This window comes from Trachemys scripta, chromosome 17 (assembly GCF_013100865.1).
Source record: "Trachemys scripta elegans isolate TJP31775 chromosome 17, CAS_Tse_1.0, whole genome shotgun sequence".
Classification (NCBI taxonomy): domain Eukaryota; kingdom Metazoa; phylum Chordata; order Testudines; family Emydidae; genus Trachemys; species Trachemys scripta.
In genome coordinates, this window is record NC_048314.1 from 17,124,807 (window position 1) to 17,147,627 (window position 22,821).

General features: G+C 40.3%; 1 protein-coding gene across 1 annotated transcript in view; it reads right to left on the reverse strand.

Annotated features, from left to right (window-relative positions):
• Nucleotides 1–281: 281 nt before the first annotated feature.
• The window catches only part of CCDC180 (coiled-coil domain containing 180), a 37,906-nt gene continuing 15,366 nt past the window's right edge, over nt 282–22,821 (reverse strand). Inside the window, exons 15-36 of the mRNA XM_034752019.1 lie at nt 22,327–22,453; nt 21,836–21,860; nt 21,388–21,746; nt 18,969–19,413; nt 16,970–17,150; nt 15,490–15,636; nt 15,050–15,194; nt 14,707–14,823; nt 14,080–14,178; nt 12,295–12,381; nt 11,323–11,510; nt 10,718–10,788; nt 8,911–9,112; nt 8,003–8,077; nt 7,378–7,444; nt 6,464–6,605; nt 5,752–5,912; nt 4,647–4,784; nt 3,812–3,923; nt 2,767–2,872; nt 2,137–2,275; nt 282–504 (exon numbers count right to left, since the gene is read on the reverse strand). Coding sequence (XP_034607910.1) covers nt 373–504; nt 2,137–2,275; nt 2,767–2,872; nt 3,812–3,923; nt 4,647–4,784; nt 5,752–5,912; nt 6,464–6,605; nt 7,378–7,444; nt 8,003–8,077; nt 8,911–9,112; nt 10,718–10,788; nt 11,323–11,510; nt 12,295–12,381; nt 14,080–14,178; nt 14,707–14,823; nt 15,050–15,194; nt 15,490–15,636; nt 16,970–17,150; nt 18,969–19,413; nt 21,388–21,746; nt 21,836–21,860; nt 22,327–22,453 — 3,265 coding nt within the window. The 3' untranslated portion in view covers nt 282–372. The remainder of the gene's footprint in view (nt 505–2,136; nt 2,276–2,766; nt 2,873–3,811; nt 3,924–4,646; nt 4,785–5,751; nt 5,913–6,463; nt 6,606–7,377; nt 7,445–8,002; nt 8,078–8,910; nt 9,113–10,717; nt 10,789–11,322; nt 11,511–12,294; nt 12,382–14,079; nt 14,179–14,706; nt 14,824–15,049; nt 15,195–15,489; nt 15,637–16,969; nt 17,151–18,968; nt 19,414–21,387; nt 21,747–21,835; nt 21,861–22,326; nt 22,454–22,821) is intronic.

The following is a 22,821-nucleotide window of genomic DNA, read 5'->3' on the forward strand; positions in this document are numbered from 1 at the left end:
CAGCTAATACAGCATCTGGTCTCTGACACTGGCCAGTACTAAATGCCTCAGAGTAAGGTTCAAGTAATCCAATAGTGGACAATACAAAGTAACTAGTCTATAAGAGAAATTTCTTCCTAACCTCCATCTGTTAGTGGCTGTTATAAAGAGACACAAGAACAACTAATTATTCTCACAACAGAATCAACTTTGGACATAGACCAGTCAGCAAAGACGGACTCTCCATGGACCATTTACAGACATTCACCAATTAGTCTAGGAAAGTAACAGGACGATCAAACTTTTTCCTCTAATAAAGTAAAGTATAAAGTTTTATTTGTAGAACAAAGTCACTGATATATTATTAACACAGATGTATATGTAACACGAGGTTCAAGCATACAGCTGCTTTATCTTCTGAACGGATTGTTTCCACCAACCCTCCCAGCGTTGAGCCTTCATTAACTGGGCTGTCTTTTCCTCCTTAATCTTCGCAAACTCCTCTTCCAGCTTATGCTTATATTTCTGAACAAATAACCAAAAAGAAGAAACTGGTTAAGATCAGATATACACCTCTACCTCGATAGAACACTGTCCTCGGCAACCAAAAAATCTTACCGCATTATAGGTGAAACCGCGTTATATTGAACTTGCTTTGATCCACCGGAGTGTGCAGCCCTGCCACCCCGGAGCACTGCTTTACCCCATTATATCTGAATTCGTGTTATTTCGGGTCGCGTTATATCGGGGTAGAGGTGTACCTGCAATTTCTTTTAGTTTCTAACTCCATGCCCTGCCCTGCTGTGTCAAATGATTTGTGCACTGGCCACTTATTTTCCATATTTGACAACAGAGCTATACAGCTATTTAATTATTCATTGCCTTCTTTTCTTTCCTTTATTTAATGGCTACTGAAACAAACAAAATAAATATTTAAGTTTTGCTTTTAAGTATACATTGGGTTACAATGTTAGATGCTCTAGCCCATCTCAGTGAGTTCCTATGAGTAAAGATCTACTTGTTCTAGAAGGGGGAAGGGCTCTAAGTCTCAAATCTGCTTTTGTCCTAGAACTCGCTAAGGCAGAGAGACGAGCTAAACTGCGTGATGAAGCTGCTCGGAGGTACATCACCTAGACAGGATGGGGAAGTTGTGAACCTTCTACCATCATTAAAACCTCCAGACCAAACAAATGAGTTCTTGTTCTAAAAATGAAAACGGTTTTCTTGAACCTACACTTCATTGTTTCATTTTGCCTTATCAAAATATATTTTATTGTGCAGTATGTATGTACTATATGATATATACATTGATTAATATTACTCAGACACATCTATGCATACACCATGCCTACCTCACAGGAGTGTTTTGAGGCAAGTGCTTCATTATCATTACTACATATATAAAACTGACACCGTTTTATGGTATTGCTACCTCTGCCGTAATATATATATATATTGTACTCTCCATACAAATGATTGTTGAAATAAAGTCACTTCCAGAACTGGCCCAGCCACGTTGATCTTTTATTCCCATGAGGACTTAAAGCACCTTTCCCCTGCTGCTGATTTTGCTGTTCTTTGAGCTATCTGCAATGTGAGTTGGAGGACTTTGAAGTAATCTGGAATAGAATCTGTTCATTTTTCCTACTGGCCAAAGTGACGAGAGGGTGACCCTACTAGTGGCAGAAAGAGAAATCTGAGATGACTCAGGATTTAGGATGGAAATGGGAATGGATCTTACCACCCATTCCACTCCAAGGGAGAATTAGCCTTGTGATCCAAGACTGAAATTGCAGACTTTGGGAAGAGAAATGAGTGCTATATTGAAACAGCATGAGGGGGAAATCCTGACAACACAGTTACTGTCCAAACTGCAATTCTATTGACATACATCAGTGATAATCTGTTCTGGCACCATTCATTGTTTTGTCCTATTGAAAAGTGGGGAAGTGCCTGATGGAAAAGGCTCTCAGCAGAAATCACTCAAGCACTTTCTACTTTTGTCACCATCATAAAGAAATAGAAATGAGGGGGGATTTCTAGTCACTGATTTTGACTATAATCTTTGAAAAGACTCGCAGTGTGCCTTGGTTGTATGAGCAGGTACATTTTCTTCTCTTATAGCCCCCTGAAATTACACCTCTCTCCCACACAAACCACATAGGCTGCATCTCTTGCTTCTTCTGCTGAAACATGACCCAGAGTAGTTTTGGCTGTTGTCACAGAGGCAGTTTCTCTGCAGAGAATATGGTCTGGAACGTCTGTGAGCGTGGTCTTGGGTATTCCTGGCCAGGTCCTTAAAACCACAAACAAGAAATTTTTAAAAAACTTTTTGGTGGAGGAGGAGGAAGGGAGTAGAACGATTTTACTGCTAGTTATACCTAAAGAGGAAATACAGATTTTTTTTTCCAGAAAGAAATCTTCACAAAAGCAGAATCTAGATTAATACTTGCCTTTCATATTCTTAGCCTGGGAGTGGGGAATTTAGTTATTAAAAAAAACTAGAACAAAAAAAATGCTTTGTTTTTTGTTATGTGCGAATCCCATTGATTAATATGTGGTCACATGATCAAAACAGGTAGGGTTTGTCCCGAGGTCGGCATTTCCCCCCTCTCTGAAGTACATTAGTTACTAGAGAAGCAACATCATAATTGTTGTGGGTAGAACTTAGGAAGTTCAACAAGTGTAGTGACATCAACAAGTGTAGTAGAAAACTGTGTGGACAGTACCCGGAAGCATTTTTGACAGAAAATGTGCAGAGAAGCATTCAATATATACTAGTGATACCTGCTGCCACGTTCAGTTAACGGCTTAATGTCATGGATCTCTAAAGAAAGCCCAGCTCGTTTACGACGGATTAAGGTGGAGATCTTCTCTTTCGGCATTTCAATTTCTGGGACACAGCAAAGGACAGACTTAGTAACAGCGAGACAAGACCAGCTACATATCATTGCTGCAAAGCAACTGCATGAAGCTGGATACTTTTAGTTTTCAAGAGGTAACTTTGCAAGAAGTCAGTGGATCGTCCGAATTCTTTCCCTTCACAGTACTCAAGGGTCTCCTATTCCTAAACCTCGTCACCAGAGCACAGAAATAGTTTTCCAATTGACCCTAGAGCCCTGTGAATAGCATCCTGAACGGCCGTGTGGTGGGACTGAGGTGCTGGAACATCCTAAGGGCCAATTCTGGTTTGGTCACAAGACCCAGAGTAGGGGGTGGCAGAGGTAAAGATTCTGGGCTGCAAACTAGTTAACAGGCGGCCCTGGGAGGCAGCTGTAATTAGAGCAGCCGGGGGTTGTACCAGCCCCCATGGCAACTTAGAATCTTGAGTGCACAAACCACCATTGGACTCTCACCACTTCCTCCCCCTGGTCTGTGCAGTCTATGCTGCATCTCCAAGGGGCGCAGCACAGAACCTCCCTTACAGTGTCAGTCAGGGAAGAAGGGAGATGCAAATATGTCGCTCTCAAGAACTTGATCTGAAACCACAAACTCTAAACTTTTACTGATAGTTAGTCTGATAAGCAACCAGAATAGCACCCATCCAAATCTCTGGGTACTTTTTACTAAATTTAAATTGCATAAAACTTCCCTTGAAACCTTTAGACAAGGAACACTATAAGAAAAAAAATCAATGGATGACAGCATTTGGCATTACAAGTTATTCGGTATAATGAAATATAGCTATGAAAAGCAATAGGCATATGCAATTCTAGAAGGAATAGGGCAGAAGATTACAGAAGGAACTCTATTTCTCCTTTTAACAACATTTTACTTAAAGCATCAAGAAGGAAGTGGAGAACTGGGTAAGTGTTCCATTCAGTTGACTTACTTGCTACTTGTACATCATCAACGGTGATACTTTCATCTAACTCCAGAAGCAGGTTTTCTGTGAGGCTAGCTAGCGCAGAAACAAATTTCTGGGCACACTCAGCAGCACAGGCCTGTGGGAACACAGTTATCAGTTAGGATTCGAGTATGAGTGGAGATGGGAAAAGTTCTCCCTCCAAAGAATCTCATCTCCTTTCAGAGCAGCGCTGAAGAGTTACACAGCTCTCCAACCTCGCTTTTGTGCAACAGCTACAGAGCAGCACTTTATGAAAAGCTCACAGAGTGGCCTCTCTGGAATGCTCCTAATGCAAACATGTCACTGATCAGATTGATGTAAATTATTAAATGGCATAAGAAGATCTGTATAGTTAGACAGAATCTGCCCAAAGAGTTGCACAATATGATTAGTTAGAAAACCGAAACATCCACAGGGAAAACACCCATCACCTACTGCTATTAAGATAGCTAACCAGGAGATGTCACCATTACTCCATTCTCACACGCCGTCACTACAACACTAGTTTCAGAACCAAGACTATTATCATTATGGGAGTAGACAAATGCAAGTTCATCCCTTTCCTCAGTTTGCACTGTGAATAAATACCCCATGGAAACAACAGATTGACTACAATCTTAGGAAGAAAGCATGGTCTAGTGGTGACAGCACAGAATTAAGAGTCAAAAGATATTGTCTTTAATGGGGTTGCCTAAAACTAAAAATCTTTTCCAGTTCACTTTTAATGGGGAGGTAAAATGCATCCTAAACTCCAACCTCTGACCTTGAGCAAGAAATCAAATAGGTTCTAACAAGCCACAGTCTAGTATGTCACTCATACCTGCAGTTTCTGAGTGTTAAAGAGTATCCCATCAGCTTGGTCTTTTTGTCTTTTTAACTCCTCCTGGCACAAAACCTCCAGCTGGGGTAAGTTGTCTGGGTGCCCCAGAGCTGGACGCAGTTTGTTCTTGTTCTCAGCCTTTAATCAAACAAATACATCACTAGCATTTTCTGTAAAGAATGTGTGACTGGGTCCTAGAGAGAAAGAGGGATGAGTAGAAACACAACTCTTTTGTGCATCAGTTGTAACAGGGTGGCATGCTCTTTAATGGCTAAAGGCTTGGGGCTAGCCAACCCTAGTTACTAAGGAGATACACCTGAGCAGGGATCAGCTGATTCCCCTATAAAGAATAGCAACAAGCTGCATAGAGAGAATCCCCAGATAGATCAGAGTGGGGACAGAGAGATGACAGAGGGTGAGGGAAGCAGGTAGGCTCCAGCAGAGAACCCTGAGACATCAGTGACATTGTGACGCTTCTTAGGGGTCCCCCGGGTTGTGAGGCACCTCACTATCACCTACCCTTAGCATGAGGAAATCTTGTTGTACCTACTGTGGGTCAGACCCTTAACTCTACCGGCCTCTGGCAGCACTAGCATTGTCCTCCAGGCCTTCGCTGGCCTTGCTCTTGCTGTACAGGTTAGCAATAGGCACACACCACCACCCATTCCTTTGGAGTGCCCAGCCCCGATCCTCTGAATATTCACAGAACTTCCAGATTCTCTACTCCCAAAGGAACAGTGCAAACAAGCGTACTAGTGTCAACTAAGGATCACCACTCCGCTTAACACACAGCACTTAGAGATATTTATAGTGAAAACAAGAATACGGTTTTTTTAATCAAAGAACAGAGATTCATATGGACAGCAAATAAAAATACTGGAAACAAAACAAAATCATAACATGCTTTTGAAAGCCTGAACTTACCTCCAAGTTTAACTATTCTAATTAAAAATATGAGACTGAAACTAGGAAATGAAATCAGGGGGTGGTTTAGGAGTCAGTGGCGTAAGCAAGCAAATGAGTTTAATGTAAATGACAATAACATGTTCTGTCAGACAGCGGATACTTTATACCGGAGGTATTCCAGCATGCCCATAAACCATACCTTTGCATTGTCCCATTCTTCCAGCTGTTCTCTGAAGAGTTGCCGGATCTGATCAGTGGAGTGTCTGAGCTGCTGCTCATGCTCTTTAAGAAGGCTGTCGATAACCAGATGGGAGACATGAGGGAGTTGTTCTTCAAACAACTTCAACTGATCCCAGAACTCTGGTGGAAAAGGCAGCCACAGGAAGGTTTGTGTCACATAAAGACATTGATGTCAAGGAACCAGAAAACAAACAAACTAATGTATAGTATAAGTGCCAAAAGTGACTGGAATTTTCTTTCACACACACTCCTCTTTGTGTCCACTGGCCCAGGACCACTGGTTGATGACACACACAAGTCCTGAAGCATTTGTACAGGACTTTCAATTAAATATCTTTGCAATGGTCTTTCTCACATAAATTTTAGTAACTGACAGCACCCCAGTTACAGGTAATTGGCCCAATTCTGGTCCCACAGAAGTTAATGACAGTATTGCCACTGACTGGAGTAGAAACATAACTAGGCTTTAAAACTTTGCACAATTTGAAAGCAGAGATTCCAGCCTTTTCAATCATAACAGGACCTTAAATTTATACTAAGCCTACCCTGGTTCCTTCTTCTTCCATTGGCATAGGCCCAAGACTGAATTAAGAAAACTCTAGACTTCTGATCATTTCAGTTTTCAATTCCAATTGATACATATGACAAAGTATTAGGTCCTAGGATTTTACCTATTAGGCAGGAATTATGGTAATCATCCGTCTGGCTCTGATAAGACAGGAGCTTCTGCCCAAACAATTCTGCACAATGGTCAAATGTCTCTTGCAGATATTCAGGCCTCGTGATTTGATGCTTATCCTTTCGGTAAAACTCCTTTGGAAGGTAAAGACGAGGTAAAGAAAAGGACTTGACAAAGTGTCCAATCTAAGAGCCACTACTGCGAACATATCAGTACAGTGGATCTTTAGATCTTTCAACCTCCCCTTCGTTCTGTGCCACCTTTATCCTCCCCCACTTGAGCTTTACCGGCAGCTTTGACCTGAGCTCAGACAGGGAATGTTTGCTGAGAATGCAGATTCATTACCAGACATCAGGCGTTTTGTCAAACCTCTTTCCCTTGTAACTAGATCACATCCAGTCTCTGCTCTCAGCTTTCCCAATCATCTTGTTATTAAGGTGATGTAGTCTCTGAATTCACGACACTGAGATGTGGTTATGGCTATTAAAAGCAGGGCATTTTGGTATAATTTATAATAGGCTGTGAAAAACTGAGACCAAGACTTTTTCACCTCCATTTTGTCGTAATCTGAGCCTACTGGCTGACCCCGTTACAACTAACAGGGTTTGAGTTGTGTTGGTAGTGAAGCCTTTCTATCACATAACTATGGCAGAGGTATGTATATTCATCCACACCTGCTATTCTGCCAAACAGGGATGGTATAAAGTTTAGTTATTGTTTGTACAGAACTTTAAGATATAAAAGCAAATGCATGTTTTAAGTATTATTATTATACACGGGATGCACTAATAAAGTAAGAAAAATTATTGTGGAGTTCCATTGCAATATAGTAGAACCAAATTGCTAAACTACTACAGGAGTAAATCCGCAAGTAGAAATTGACTGCAGAAAATAAAGTTTTCTTACCTCAGCAAGATACAGCAAGGTATCATTACCCTCCCAGAGAATAGAGGTGATAATCCCCTTAAAATGACTGAAACCAAAACACAATGACAATGCAAAAAGTACTTGGTACTGGGAATATTTCTGACTTTTTAAAACATTTTTTTTATCTCATTGAATATGAGAGGTAAATATATTAAAATAAATCATAACTACAGTGTAAATAACATATATTTGTACATGTTGCTGTAAGAATGCCTAAGATGACCCCATCCCTCTTGGTACAGCTCCTCTTCAAAGCAAGCAAAGACAAGAGTAAAATGCACATACAAAAGCCCATGGAGAAAATATTAGGTGTAGCATAACAAAAAGGCAAAACCAGCTAAATTTCTACGCTAAGGGGCATACATAATATAGTTCTATAGCTTCCATCATTATGCTTTTTGACAGGTTTCCACTCCTTCTCCTTTTGTGTCCCACCCCTTTTTATCCAATGCATCAAAGGATATAAAACAACCACACCTATAATTAACACTTCACGTTTATTCCATTGTCATTAAGACTGTACAATTGTCTAATCTAGCTTTACAAAAATAGCAATTTAACTGTGCATTGGATCAATACTTTAGGAAATACAGAGCAAACTTACTCAGATTCTTTAGGCTTCTCTCCAAAGATGTGGAACTTCTTGTCAATTCGACCTGATCTCGAGTATTTTTGTATGCTGAAAAGGCAAAGATTTTCTACTTTATTCAAAAGAATTCAGACTTTTAATACATTGTCTCTCCCTCCCCTCCCTCCCAGCCAGTTGTTTATGATACTACAGTCATATAAACGTTATCAAATTACAAAAAAAAGCTGTGAAGATTTTCATGCCCCACATTTATATGACATGAAAATTATCATCTGATAGAGACGTTCTCAGGATTCGGCTTCCTATGGGCCTTCCAGATCCTCCCTTTCCTGACCTTCCTTTAGAACAGATGATCCAATACAAGATATTACCTCACCCACCTTATCTCGCTAATATCCTGCGATCAACATCACTACAACTACACTGCATACAGATTAGCATCTAGCCACAAAAATGCCCATTTAATGTGTTTAAGAGCCAAGTTGAGTTTCCAAAATAGGACATCCAGTTTAGGCACCCACATTTGAAAATTACGATACCTATGCTGTCTGTGCTATCAATAATATACACATACATCCATATATTTGGAAATTACACTCTGTTTTTATATTACATACACACAACTTTGTATAGCATCAACCTGCATCCCAAAACACTTTGTATTAACTGAAATAGGAGAGAGAGAGAGAGAGAGAAATTAATAGGTAGAGGTGAGGTTTGAGATGTGATTTGAAATGAGAGCGAGCTGATAAGGCACAAACACACAGCGCAGCTGTTCCAGATGGTAGGCACCACTGTGGAAAAGGCTCACACCAACGGTAGTGAGAATGTGTGGGAGGATGGAAAGCAGGCTAGTGTTAGAGGGAAGTAGACACAAAAACACATACACAAGATGCTGGAGTTTCTCTTTCCATAGTCCTTACCTTCCCACTGAGAACTTTTTGTTTACAGAGGTAGACATCTTGGGTCCTACAGATAAATTGCCATAAGGAACAGAGTTCTGGGGACTTTCAGCATGCAGAATTGAAACAGAACCTCTCTGTGCTGTGGGAGCCTGATAAGTTGCTTGATAAATCGGCTGATAAATGGGTTGATAAATGGGTTGATAAACGGGTTGATAAATCGCTTATAAGGAAAGAGGAAATAAATTCTGTAAGCCAAATTCAAAGTCATTTCTATACATTTATACAGCATGTGTTTTCATTTCCATGCTGAGTACTCCTAACATTAATTGACACTAGTGAAGAGAAAACATCAAGATGTTTCTAAATTGGATTCAGCACCCAGAAGTCTAGGTGCTAATCTATGCAGGATGTAGGTGTGCTGTCCCAGCAGGTGCCCAGGGAAGGGCTCCTTGCATCACCTTTGGGTAGGGAAGCGGTATGAGCCTCTGCCATTCCTGGCTTCCCTCCAGCCCCATCCCATCTATATGTTCATGGGAAGAGAAATCTAGAAACTAGGAGCTGCTCTCTGCACCAGATGCAGGCACAAGATCCAGGTATATCTCACAAGGTGAGAAAGGGCTCAGGGGTTTCATTCCCTTGCAGGGCCATTTAAGACAAGGGCACAATCCAGCCACAAGAGAATAGTCTGCTTTACTGTGTTTTGGTATTTCCACTTCAGGTCCTGAACTAAATTAGGAATAAAAGCAAGTGGAAAACATACAGAGTAGTTAAGCAAACAGTTTCTGAACCTCAGAAAGGTTTGGATGAAGATATGAGCATATTTTTGTCTCATCCAAACCAATTTGTCCCTGCCTGATTAGATGCTTCTTTCATAAGAGGTTGGGTTCTTCTCTGGCTACAGCTCTCAGCTTTCACTTTTCACACCAGAGTTTAAGTCCAACTTGAAGTACTAAGTGACCTGAGTTTTGATGGCCTCAACTCAGTCTCTGGTGAATGTGTGTCCTTATAAAACTACCACGTGTTTGACACAAATGGCAGTTTCTGCTTAAGGGAGGCTCGGAAATGAGCAGGTATGGCTAGCCCAGAGTGGACTCTCCATGTCAGAGGGAGATTATTGATTAGGCAGCCTGAGACAGCTCATATTGCATCATGTCTGGGACCAAGGCAAGGATGTGGAAAGAGGGATTACTCTATCACTGGATCTCCATCACGGGTACCTTTTCAAAGTGCTGCATGGGGTTTAGTTCTAAAAGTCCTATTAATCTCCATGGAAGTTATATGGAGAGCTGCCACTTTCAAAACCTCAATGGAATTACATGAACAGCTGTCACATACACTTTACCTAAACCAACATAATCCTTCATTTAAAACAAAACAAAAACAAAAAATAGAGAGAGAATATCACTGCCTTCTCCTAAGGGAGTATATATGCACTCACATAAAGAAATAGGGATAAGTTTTGTCCCCTGTACACTGGCGCATATGGTTGGGGACAAAGAAAGAGTGTGTAGGGGGCCTCTTTCCTTCTCATAAGCAGGACAGGATTCATCCAACCTCTCAAGACAGCACTAGGAGATATGGCTATCCAGTATGTTTCCCTGCACACCATATCTCAAAGGATGTTTGGTGCGCACATACCCAGTCAACTGGCATGTATGATGCAAACAAGAAAAAACATGGCCTGTAGTAGGCTGATATGTACTTTATTCCTGCTCAGAGGTATAAATATATAGTCATATATTAAGAGTTGTCAGTTAAAATATATATTTCTTTCGGTCAATCCATAAGAAAGAGAACTTCAGCAGTAAAAGGAGTGCTTGCATACCTCCTGCTACTGACTGTGAGCGATCATCTCTCTCATGCCGCAGTTCTGGAGATTTCTTGGGTTGCTGAATTCTGAAACAAAAATTAAGAGCTATGTAGCTTCTAAATACCCAGCTACCAGTTCTCTATCGTTGTCATGGTCTGAGAGCACTTTAATCTCTGTGATACTGCCTAATGTTAGGGCTAAATTTACAAAGGTATGTCTAACTGCAATAATTTGCACAAGAATAATTCAAATGATGTAGTATAATTGAAAATTAGAAGTTTCTGCAAGCACAATTGTGCATTCAAACATGCTATTGAAAAGGTCTGGAGCTTGCCATTTCACACCATCCACTGTCTAATTATTCATTAATGTTTATACATTTTCCTCATACGTTTACCTTTATGTAACATTTTATCTCCCTTTAAGTCAAACAATGCCCTTGAAGCCAGAAAACTAGTACTCAGTTAACATCTATTTTTACAGCACTTTAGTTGAACTAGTGAAATTTAATTGAACTAGTGAAACCTGAGACGTCCTTTGTAGGTGACAAATCTGAGGAATTAAATAAGTTAAATAAGTTAAAGGAATAACATCTTTAGGCACTGAGGGCATTTACTTACTGAAGTAAATTTTTGATGACGCTTACTGCTACATCATCAATTACTGACTTTCCAATTCTGCTTGGATTCAACAGTGGAACATTGTTTATCCCCATAACCATCCTACTCTCCTCTTTGAGACTCTCTGATCGGACTGCAGCTGCAATGGAACCTCGTAATGCAAACTCTGTCTGAGCTGGGATGGGGTCCTGGAAGTGGAGGAAAACAAAATCAGATATTACTAAAGAGAACAGGCAGTTAGTTATACCGTTCCATGGAGGTGCTGGCTACCAACCCTGTTGCCCCACAGGCTAGACGAAAGAGTTTTATAACTTGGAAACATTTCCAATCAATTTTTCCCCTTTCTGCAGCTATGAGAGGTTGAGAGTTAAGTATTACTATAATTATTACAAGCAATCTTCAAATAAATATAAATTAATAATAATGATGCCTTCTAGTTTACAAAATAAAACACTCTATAAAGATGATGTACCAACCAATAAGGAAGATTAATCACCTAATACAAAATCTGCTATCCAGTCAAAGCCTTCAGCAAGTGCATCTGAATTCCTTAAAGAAACCTTTAAAAACACACTCAAACACACACACACACACACACACACACACACACACACACGCTGCACAAGCACAACCTCTCATTAAGGATCATCTCCGACAAAGTGCTGAGCATCTCCGGAGTAGTCTGAGCACCGTCAACACTTGGTAGCCTCATTGGTGGTTGAAGGCACTCAGTACCTTGTAAGGTTGGGCCCTATATCACCACCTCTTGGGCAGCTTGTGATCATTTGAAATTCAATAGCATACGAACGTTTTACATGAAAATTCAAAATATGGATTCTGAAAACCTTTTAAAATACAGGCGGAATCAAAAGAGTTTGGGTGAATTTTACTATTCAAATGCAAAGAGTATATAAAATACAGAGATTCCAGCTAATGTTATCTTACAGTACAGAAGGGGATGATCGTATTTACCAGCAGGCAATTGAGATACTTGCTCCTTTTTTTCAGTTCTTTCATCACAGTTTTGGCAAAGTCATACAGTTCTTCCGAAGTCACAGCCTAGTTAAAAAGCAAGGATAATATGAATAGTATTTTGCTCAATATGGTAGAAAATTTAGAATGTACCAAACATGTTGACATATCACATCTGTCTGTCGAAGATGTTTCTAATCTGTTTTATCACTTTTGTATCTAGGCAGGTGTGGAACCCAGGGGATCAATTCACTGCCTATAGAAGCTGATGTTTTTCTTTTTTGAAAATAATTTTGAGTGTGAACATGCTGCTCAGGAAAATGAAGGATTTGTGGTTTTAGTGTCTCTACCAATGCAACTTCTCATGACTCTTATCAGCTGTGATATAGTAGTGGGAGGAAGCATGGAGAAGGAACTTCGTTGTATTAATATCAATGGAATAAATGGACCCTGAGAGTCAAAGGTGTTACCTGACCCCGTCACTGAAAAAACACTAAACAGCTTAACATGATTCAGGGTTTTGAGTACAGAGACCTCGGCCTGCTTAGCCAAGGGCAACAAATGTAATTAAAAATCATTACAACCTTTTTATTAAAGATATAGAAAAAGGAAGGAAAAATAGTTAAATCATTTAAAATGTAAAGTAGTAAGAAAAGTTTTCATTTTAAAAATATCCCTTATTCTTTTTTTAAACTGTAGAGTGTTTTTTGTAGTGAGAACCTCCTGTTTGACAGCCTTTTAGATGGTAATAACTGTCCTTTTTGGGGAAAAGAGAAAAAACTAGCTGATATGGTCTGGAACTGATGTTGCTGTTGCTGAAATCCAGTCCTGTTTCCTTTAAGACTACACAAAACAAACACACACAGAAGGGGACAACAAAGACAGAAAATGCAGCATCTGTCTCTGGTGTTGACTTTCACCTGCAACCTCACTGCTAGAGAAACACATGGCTTCATCAGCCACTCCAAGACCTGGCAAACTTCTTGTTTAGGGCATTGGTTTTAGCTGCCTCATTGGTCACGGGCTCATAGCAGTGTTGTGATAGAGATAGTCTTGGTCAGCTAAGCCAGACTCTTATTAAACAGAAGGCAAAAAAGAGAGATATAGGAAAGAGAAGAAATAAGGTGGGGAAGGTAAAGGACACATGACACATTCCAGGGGTTGATGTGTGGGTCCCTTTTTCTGGCCTAGTCTGGCCAGGACATCTCTCGGGATCAGGTTGATGAAGGCCCAATGGTATCATGGTGGACCCTGCGTCATAGGAGATGATAGGAGTGTCAGCCATAATGATAAAGCTAATTCCTTTCAGTCTACTTCTACTTCATCCTGACATCTTCATTCCCTCCCCTGTCTCTTTTTAAGGACCCCAAAGGGAATAATGGGTGGAATAGCCATCCCCTCATTATTTTGTTCACCAACTAAGACTTCCTTCCAACACACCAATTTTAGTTAATTAATTTCTGATTCCATTCTCCTTTGCTCACCAGTCATGATCTTAACACAGTCCTTGGGTAGTGGCAGTAGACTTTTGTGTCTGGCTTTCTTCAAGTTTTGCTGACTTTTATAAACAATTTTATGTACATTCTAAAATTTAACCTTGTTCATAAGTGAAAATTAGTTCATCCTAAAATAAGTCTCCATTTGAACACATCAAACAATTTGACATGGCATTCTTTGCTCAAGAAGCTGTTGTGCAGAGTTTGACTACAATGAATATGGTGAATACTAACAGACTCACACAATCATGCACATCATACAACTACGTGATGTGTCTTTGGAACTTACTTCTTTATCCACAGTAGGATGAGCACAAGCATCTATTTTCTTAAGGAATTTCTCCAAAGAGGAGTTTAATGTCTGTGCCTGTAAATTGGAGTTTGCCACCTAAAACAGAAGCAGATGTTAGTGAAATGAAAACTCAGTTGAGATAAATGAACACTCAAACATTTATAGAACTATCAAAAGATTTCTCCAGGAGGGAGCAAGCACAGAGATCCTCATGAAAGAGCACACTATTTATTTTCAAAGAACAAAAACATTGAATCACTGGTACCCAAAATGGAAGCCAAATTCAATGATTCATAACAGCAACTCTTTTTTCATGGCCTATATTGCATCAAGCAGATGGCTGGTCTATTTAGTTGTAGGTGGTTAGAGTGAAGTGCTGCAAACCCAGGGCGTGATCCTACTTGACTACAACAGGAGCAGGACTGGGTCCTAAATCCCTAGATTCAAGGCTGGCAATGGCAGAGGAAAAAACAGTCCTTAAATAATAGATAAAAACACTGTACCTATGTCCCATCTGTGTGTTTGCCTCTTCAAACCAAGCCAAAAACCCTTTGGATAGAATAAGTGAGATATATAAATGATTGAGATTGAACCAAACTAAAGTTCTGGAATTTGTATTTGTACCTCTGATTTGATTTTCACTTGTAGATTTGTTAGAAACCGCTGGATTTTCTCCATGAAGAGACGATCCATTGCAAGATTATGGAATTTTGTTTCAAACTTGTTGATAACCTCAGTAGCCTCAAAAACAAATGCGAAAAATCAGGAGATAAAGGCTAAGAAGGCCAAGTTTAAGTCTGATTTAATAATAGCACTTAGCATTTATATAATGATTTTCATGTCACACAAACATTAACTAAATCTAAGAGTGTCTCACAACGAAAATCTATTAACACAGGGGATTAGAATGGTTACACTAGCTGCAGCCAGGAATTTGAACACTAGAAGGGAATGAAGATCTGCCTACTTGCTCTAAGTAGTTTGACTCCATTTTCTCCATATCAATCATGATTAAGCCTTCAATGAAGTCAATGCGTCCTGTTTCTTTCTCCAGACGCTTACAAAAGAACTCCACCTCTTCTGGAGAAAAGTTACCTCCCTCTGAAAATAATCTGAAAACAATAGGTGAGAACGGAAAGTAATTGTCTTAGGTTCTTCCACCTCCTCAAAAGAATCCTTAGCTGAACAGTCCCTATTATATATATTTTTTCATGGGATGAAAACACTATTATAATATTAGTAGTATACTTTTTTAAAGGATGAACTTGAATTTTATTGTGCTGACTTGACAGTAAATTACAGAATGTAGGTAAGGAGACAAGGAGAGCGAGAGAGAAATAAAACTTTACAAGCCAGGCGAACAGAGATTGATATAGAAATAAACACCCTCACACCTCTCCCTTATACCTGCAAGCTTTAAGAAAGTCCACGTTTGAATCTCGTAGTTTCCCCAAGGCTTCTTCTAAATAGTTCCGGTAACTCCGCAGGGATATCTGGATAACTTCTACATGATTAAGCAGCTCTGAGTGCAGAGAGTTGCTTAGAGCAACCAACCTAAGAGCAAATAACAAAAGACAGCTTTTTCAGGGAAATCTATGGGAGAGTAGACATTCCTTTTCAAAGGCTGCTGGGTCTTGGAGAGAGCAGAAGAATGAGAGTTTAATCAGCGCGCTTCTGCTTCCTTTCCATTGGGAATGTTTTCATGTGGCAGCATACAGCAGACACACTACTAGCAAACACTCAGTGCTATGGAAGAGGACTCTCATAACCTAACTTGTCAATTGCTACTAGTGTACAGGATAGGTAGCATGGATAAAATCTGGATACATGAAACAAACTTTTTCTACTTTATTCTAAATTTTTTATAAAATTCACAAATGACTTTAGTTTCTTAGCAGGGAGATAAAGAAACCCTGGAGAGGTGTTGGTCTTGAGATATTAACTTCCACTTCTGCCGAAGGGACCTGGAGTAACTGACTTCACAGGACCTGGGGTTTCTAGGTTTTACAGTGCACTGAGAGAGGAAACAGAGAGTCTAACTGAGTTAACCAAAGGATTCTTTGTAACAAAGACTCTCACTCAAAGGAATGGAAACTAAGGTGAGAAAAGCATTCCATGTGTCTCCCTTGCAAAGGATATTAGGGAAAAAAGAACTCAGCATAGCCCAACCTTTATATTTATTCCACACTTTGGGCACCATCACTGTTGTGAGAAATAGTTGTGTGAGCTAAGTTAGTACATACACACATGGGCGCACACAAATCAATGAATGTAAATGGAATTTTCCTCTTATTTATTTACACTCTGTCATTTCCATTCGTTATTTCATTTTTGCCCAAACATTACTGGAGATGCCTTCTAGTATCCTTGGGGATGATAAAAAGTGTTTATATTTAGTTTTATTTTTCACATCATCGGTCCCCTCATTATTATAATTGCTCTAAAACATGGCTGACAAGCCTAAAAGTAGTAGAAGAGCAATAAATACTGTACTAAGGCTGGATAATGATAAAAGTCTCAGATACATGAGCTTTTTGATCTCAGTGTGTTCAAATAACTGTTACTCTATGCTGAAGCTTTTCTGTTTTAGATTACAGATTTACAGGGTAATGTGACTGTACATTAGACAAAAGAACCTGGTAAAGATTGTCCCACTCAGAGTTATTGACCAGCTGAAGGTGGACAGGGCAATAATTAGGTCAAATGATCCTACCTCAGTCAAATGAGCTGCCTGGCAATCAAACAGTAAGATAAATGCTTCAAACTATCCCAGTGAGAGAATGACAATGATACCTGCTGCTGTTCATGAAATCTGGGAGAAGGCAGATTCAGGATGCAGTCCAGGAGTGGGAAACCTCACAAACCATGAGACTCACAATGTGCTTACTTTTCAGCCTTAGTGGAACTGAGGAAGATGGCCTCCATGTCCTGGATCCTTCTGCGGAAGTTCTTGCTGATGTCATTTTGGTCCTCCCGGAGTTTCATAAACTCATTTTTCTCCTTGTTCAGAGCTTCCACCACCCCTGCACAGTGACACTCCAGACGCTCTTGGTGAAGAAGCAGCTCCGCTGAGAGGAAAGGAAGTACTCTTATACGGCCATCACCTCATGCTTGGATTGAGCCTGAGCATTACAACATGATCTATCCTGACTTCCAACACAAGTGACTATGGCTTACCCCAACAACTAGCCTCTACACTCAGTAGAAGATGGCTGGTGGTGTGAAAACTTGTAGATTTTGGGGGGGGAAGAGAGTAGTCTTGTTAGTCTGTATCAGCAAAAACAATGAGGAGTACTTGTGGCACGTTAGAGCAGGGGTTGGCAACTTTCAGAAGTGGTGTGCCAAGTCTTCATTTATTCGCGGTAATTTAAGGTTTCACGTGCCAGTAATACATTTTACATTTACAGGGGCCGGCGGATGGAACCCCAGACTGGCAGCGGGCTGAGCAGACTGGCGGCTGGGACCCCAGAGCTGGCAGCGGGCTGAGCCGCTCAGCCACTGCTGGTCTGGGGTTCTGTCTGCTGGCCCCTTCCAGCCGGGGTCCCAGCTGCCGGCCCCGCCCAGCCTGCCCAGGGTTCCGTCCATCCAGGCCGGCAGCGGGCTGAACGGGGCTGGCGGTGGGGACCCCAGGCCAGCAGCAGTGTGCCACAGTAAATCAGCTAGTGTGCCGTCTTTGGCACATGTGCCATTGGTTGCCGACCCCTGCGTTAGAGACTAACAAATTTATTTGGGCATAAGCTTTCATGGGTTATAACCCACTTCATCAGATGAAAATTTGTTAGTCTCTAAGGTGCCACAAGTACTCCTTGTTATTTTTATGTTAAATGTGAATTTCTCCCCTTTGCTCCCACGCTCTCTCCTCTCCCTCCCTTCTCAGTCACTGCTGACATCTCCACTATCCTTCCCATCACCCAGACTTGCAACCTCAGCTGGTTGGGAAATTTCTTGTCGGAATGATTGTACAACGGATAATGCTCCTTTTGCAAAGCCAAATTTTTCTGTGGGAAAATTTCAATTTTGAAGAAAAAAAAAAAAAGACTTTCAATTAGGAAAATCAAAATGATAGCTTCCCAGCTCTCTGCCTGAAGGGGAGCTGCAGCCAAGCTTGTGGGGAAGCAAGGAGGCTGAACGTCTTGGCTCTCCACCTGCCCAGTTCTCCGGCAGTCCAGCTGCCTCTCCAGAGGGGAAGCAGGGAGACTGAAAGACAAGGAGGCAGAGAGCTGGAGTGCTGGATATAGGAGGGAAAGAGACATTGACAAGAGCCTTCCAGGCAGCCAGACAGCAAGCTGACCTAAAATGAAATTTTTTGGAATGTCTGTCCTGTGAAAAATGTAGAGGTTTTACTTTTCGTCCCAAATTCCTATGCTTTAAAATTTTCCACAGGATAGAAATTTCAATTTCCAGCCAGCTCTAAACCTCAGTGATATCTTCAACACCTCAATCCTTCTTCTATATCCAGGCTCTTGTTAAGCGTTGTCACTTCTTTCTCTAAATTTATTCTAAAATCCCCCCTTTTTCTTTTGTCTGCCATGACAAAACCTTATTAGCTGAATTTCAAAGGTACTGAGCATCCACTGCTCCTATTGACTTCAATGGGACCTGTGGATGCTCTGCATCGTTAACAATCAGCTCAGAGGGCCATTGATGAATCTCTTCTTAGTGTGAACCAGGAGGAAACAAATGTGAGCTACGAAAAAGGAAAGTTAACCCCCCCCACAATATGTAAGAAACTAGCAAGTTTAGGGTAGGAGCTAGAAAAGGCCCCTTGAACACATATTATTCCCCAATATTGAATCAATTAACACTAGCCACTGCTGTGCCCGGTTATGACTCACACCTGGAGAGCTCTAAAAAAGAGACATGCTGCCCAAAGTGAATATACGTACCAGCCCTGACATTGTGGATATCCTTTTCTATGCGCTCGCGCCTGGGCTGATGCATGTGAAGACGCAGTTGCAGCTCCGAATTCAGCTCCTCTTTCTTGGCAGTTACAATGATCCAGGAGTTGGACAAGGATTGAGCAAACCACTTCTCGAGGTGCTCAAAAAAGCAGAGGCGGATCCAATGACTGAAAAACGAACATATTGCTTTGGGAGAGAGAGCGCATGCATGTGAGAGACAAAGGATTTTATTTTGAAAAAAACTCTTCAAAGATCTCGGTAAAAAACAAATAAGCTCTGAGGAGTCTGACTCCACTGAGATAAGGTTTCTCACCAGTCGCACAACAGTGACACTACTGTTTCGATCAAACATAAAGAATGTTAGCCTGCCCAACTTGTTATTCTCTTTACAGCATCTCAGTTCAATCATCTTGCCATGGGTTTCTCTGATCTAGTTAATCCACTCCTTTCAAAAGAAATCCAACTGCTAAAATGCAGAAGAGTTGGTGCTCCGTCAAAATGAAGGGTAAGAAAAAAGACTTGGAAGGAGGGGATTCATAACTTTGAGCAAGGAACTGGAAGCCAGATGCTTTTAGTTCATGGCTCTGCCAGTGCTTTGTTGTGTGACTGGATAAGGCAGTAACCTTTCTGTGCCTCTGTCTTTAAAATAAGGATAACATCTTCCTCACAGATGTGCAGTGAGACTTAAACGTTTGATGGAATGCAATATAAAATGTTTCTTATTATTCTTTTCGAAAGATCATAAAAGGGGGTAGCATACAGATAACTTTTGCATGCTCATTCAAACTTTACCTCCAAACCTTTTGAGGTTTGTTGGGGGGGGGGGGGGGGGGTGACAAACTACACTCTACTAACTGTTTTTTAAGTTCAAGCTGTCTGATACAAACACATCCCCCCGGGTACAAAAGCGGGTTTTTTTTTTGCAAATTCAGCAAAATAAATCTCGGAGGTTTTGCTCTTGCCTGTCTCCTCACATCCAAGGACTGAGTAATTGTTCCCACTAGAGGTGGTGAAGAACTCTGCTATTACTTCACAGCTTTCAGCCCCACCATAATCATGGAACAGAACCTAGGAAGGTAACGGGAAGTCATCATTTGTTATCTTTGCTACTGACAAGTTTTTAAAGACCTACTAACGTGGGCCATACACAGGTTAATTTTGCGAACCTATGGATTTCAAGAACCATGAGCCATGTTCTGATTCCTAGTTTGGAAAACAAAGATATAATGAGCAACCAAGTTTGTGCATCTCAGCATGCTGATATTTTGCTGTTAGCCTAGCAGTGTTTGTGCAAGGCAAAAAGTAGAAGGTGGTCATTCCATTTTCTTCAATCTATAGAGAAGTGAAGAATATCCTAGTACTTCAGGGTGGTCACTAGCCTCGGGTCACCAGTACTTCTGTCAGTGTGTCCAGGAATAATACAAATGAAACTTTACAGCATAGCCAGCAAAAGGTTGGCATGGTTTGGATTTTTTTTTAAAGAACCTTATTAAGATGCTCTGGATAGAGATATATCCTCTTTGCTGAGTTTTATTATTATTATTTCAATCCCTTTGAAATATGAGCTGCAAATGCTCGGATATATGGGCAGAAAGGTTGTCTAGTTTCACTATAGATTTTGTAATTGCCTTTGTAGTTTTTTGTTGAAATGCTCTTTTGTAACTTCTTAGAGGGAGTTTCCTCAGCTATCCCTATGTTCCCAAAGCAATATTACAATTAGGAACTAGTTTTTCTTTCGGTCAGCTGTAAAATACATAAAGCAAAGAGTGATTTTCAGCGGAGACAACCTTTGCAAAATGCTTACTGGTTCCCAGTTGGGTTGACCTAATAGGATCATTAATGCCAAGGGATCAGAAGAATTCCAGTTCAGGATTTTGCTGCTGAAATGTGCAGAACACACACATGGCAAGGCCAGACATAGGATGAGGAACTAGTACTACACTAATTAGTTAACTTTCTTTTAATGTCTTGCCACCAACTATTCCAAGACACCCCACCTCACATAAAAGGCTGTGTTACATTGAGGCAATGACCATTTAGGTTCTCCACTAAGTACAGACCTGAAAAGAAAATACTGAGATATAGAGATAGTGTTATACCATCATCTTGGGCTGACAATACTAAATGAAGGAAGGAAACAGACCCATGTCGGAAAAGTCTCTTTTCAGATGTTTCTTGGGAAAAGGACAGGAAAAGTGCATGAGGGAATGGTCATGCACTGATGTATGGGCTTCACCATCACACATACAGAATCTACAGCTGCTCTAAATACCTAATGGTATATATTACAGAACATCACTAAACTAATTTAGTAAAGACCCATATGTGTTTTGGCTATATAACCATCAAAAAGATTTGCATTTGTGCTGAAGCTGATTTACCTTTATGAAGAAATTAGACCTACCTCAGACTCAGGAAGAATATCTTTCAAATAATCCATTTCTTCATACTCTTGTGCAGGACTGTCTCCATCCTCAAACCTATTTGCTTCACTTTCTGCACTGTCCTCTAAGTGTTCAGTTTCTTCACTTTCCTGAGCTGTGCTCTCCCCATCCCCTGGTTTCTCTGCTTCCTCAGTTTCTTGTACAATGCTCTCCTCATTCTCAACTGTATTTGTTTCTTCAGTTTTGTTTGTGAGGCTCTCAACCTGCTGCTCTGATTCTGTACTTCCTTGTGGAAAGCTCTCAGCCTGATGCTCGGTTTCTTCAGTTTCTTGTAGAAGGCTATCCCCTGTCATCTCTGCCATATTTTCAACTTCTGAGTCTCCAATTAAAATAAGACAGAAATGTCATCAGTCATATTCCAAAGAAGCACAGATTGAAAAAATAAGACTTGTACTCTTGAGACATTACCTTGCTCTTCAAATGCAGAGCCCACCTCCCCGGGTAAGGTTGAGAAGAAAAAGAAACAAAAAGGTACAAATTATTTGTTTAGAATAACATCAAGTTCACTTCACTTTCCAAAATTAATGTACTCCATCAGCATTTGAAAGTTCAAAGTAATAATGTACCATTAAAAGGAACTCATTTTAAAAATGTAATACAGATTTGGATGATTTTTTAATTCTAATTTTTCTGTTTTAAAATGTAGGTGAAGTTATTGAAACGTAGACATGAAAATGACAGATTTGAGACTAGGACAGAGGTAGGCATAGTGTGGGCAGATGATGCAAAAAGTCTCCCTCACTCAGCTCTGCCAATGAACCTCAGTCCTATGGTGGCCAAAACTCTCTTTCATTTGATATAATCTTTGATTGATTTGGATTTGAATGCAAGATCCCCAACAATGAAACAACAATGCATCAGCCAGATTTCAAATCATAAGACGTTTGTTTTCTTTATACCTGTTTATAGACTTCCTTCACGCTAAAATACTGGCCAATGGATGAACTATAAGAAATCAGTTCCTTCAGTATAGCTTCTGGGTAGGACGCTACTATCTTCACTATGTCTTGGTGAAAGGCCTCATACCTGTCAAATACCAGGTTGCTATTTAAGAGAATTCATTACATAATGTAATAAAAATTAAATGTGAACATAATATACATCTGCATCTAATATGTGATCTAGAAGTGAAGTTGTTGGCATAAATCAATTTCCTGATCTATGTAGTCCCATTATCCAAGATCTTTAATTTCCAGGGTTACTGCAACGTTCTTGTGATTAAATCATTCATTTATTATGCTAGCATATCCTTAGCACAATACAGAACACTAATGTCAACCCAAGAAATTCAAATGAAAGAAATTTTTTAAAAATCACATATTTATTTATTTGTTTGTTTTCCCCCAACTCTTTAAAAAAATGGAGTTTTGCGCCAACAGTTTTTTGCCCACTCT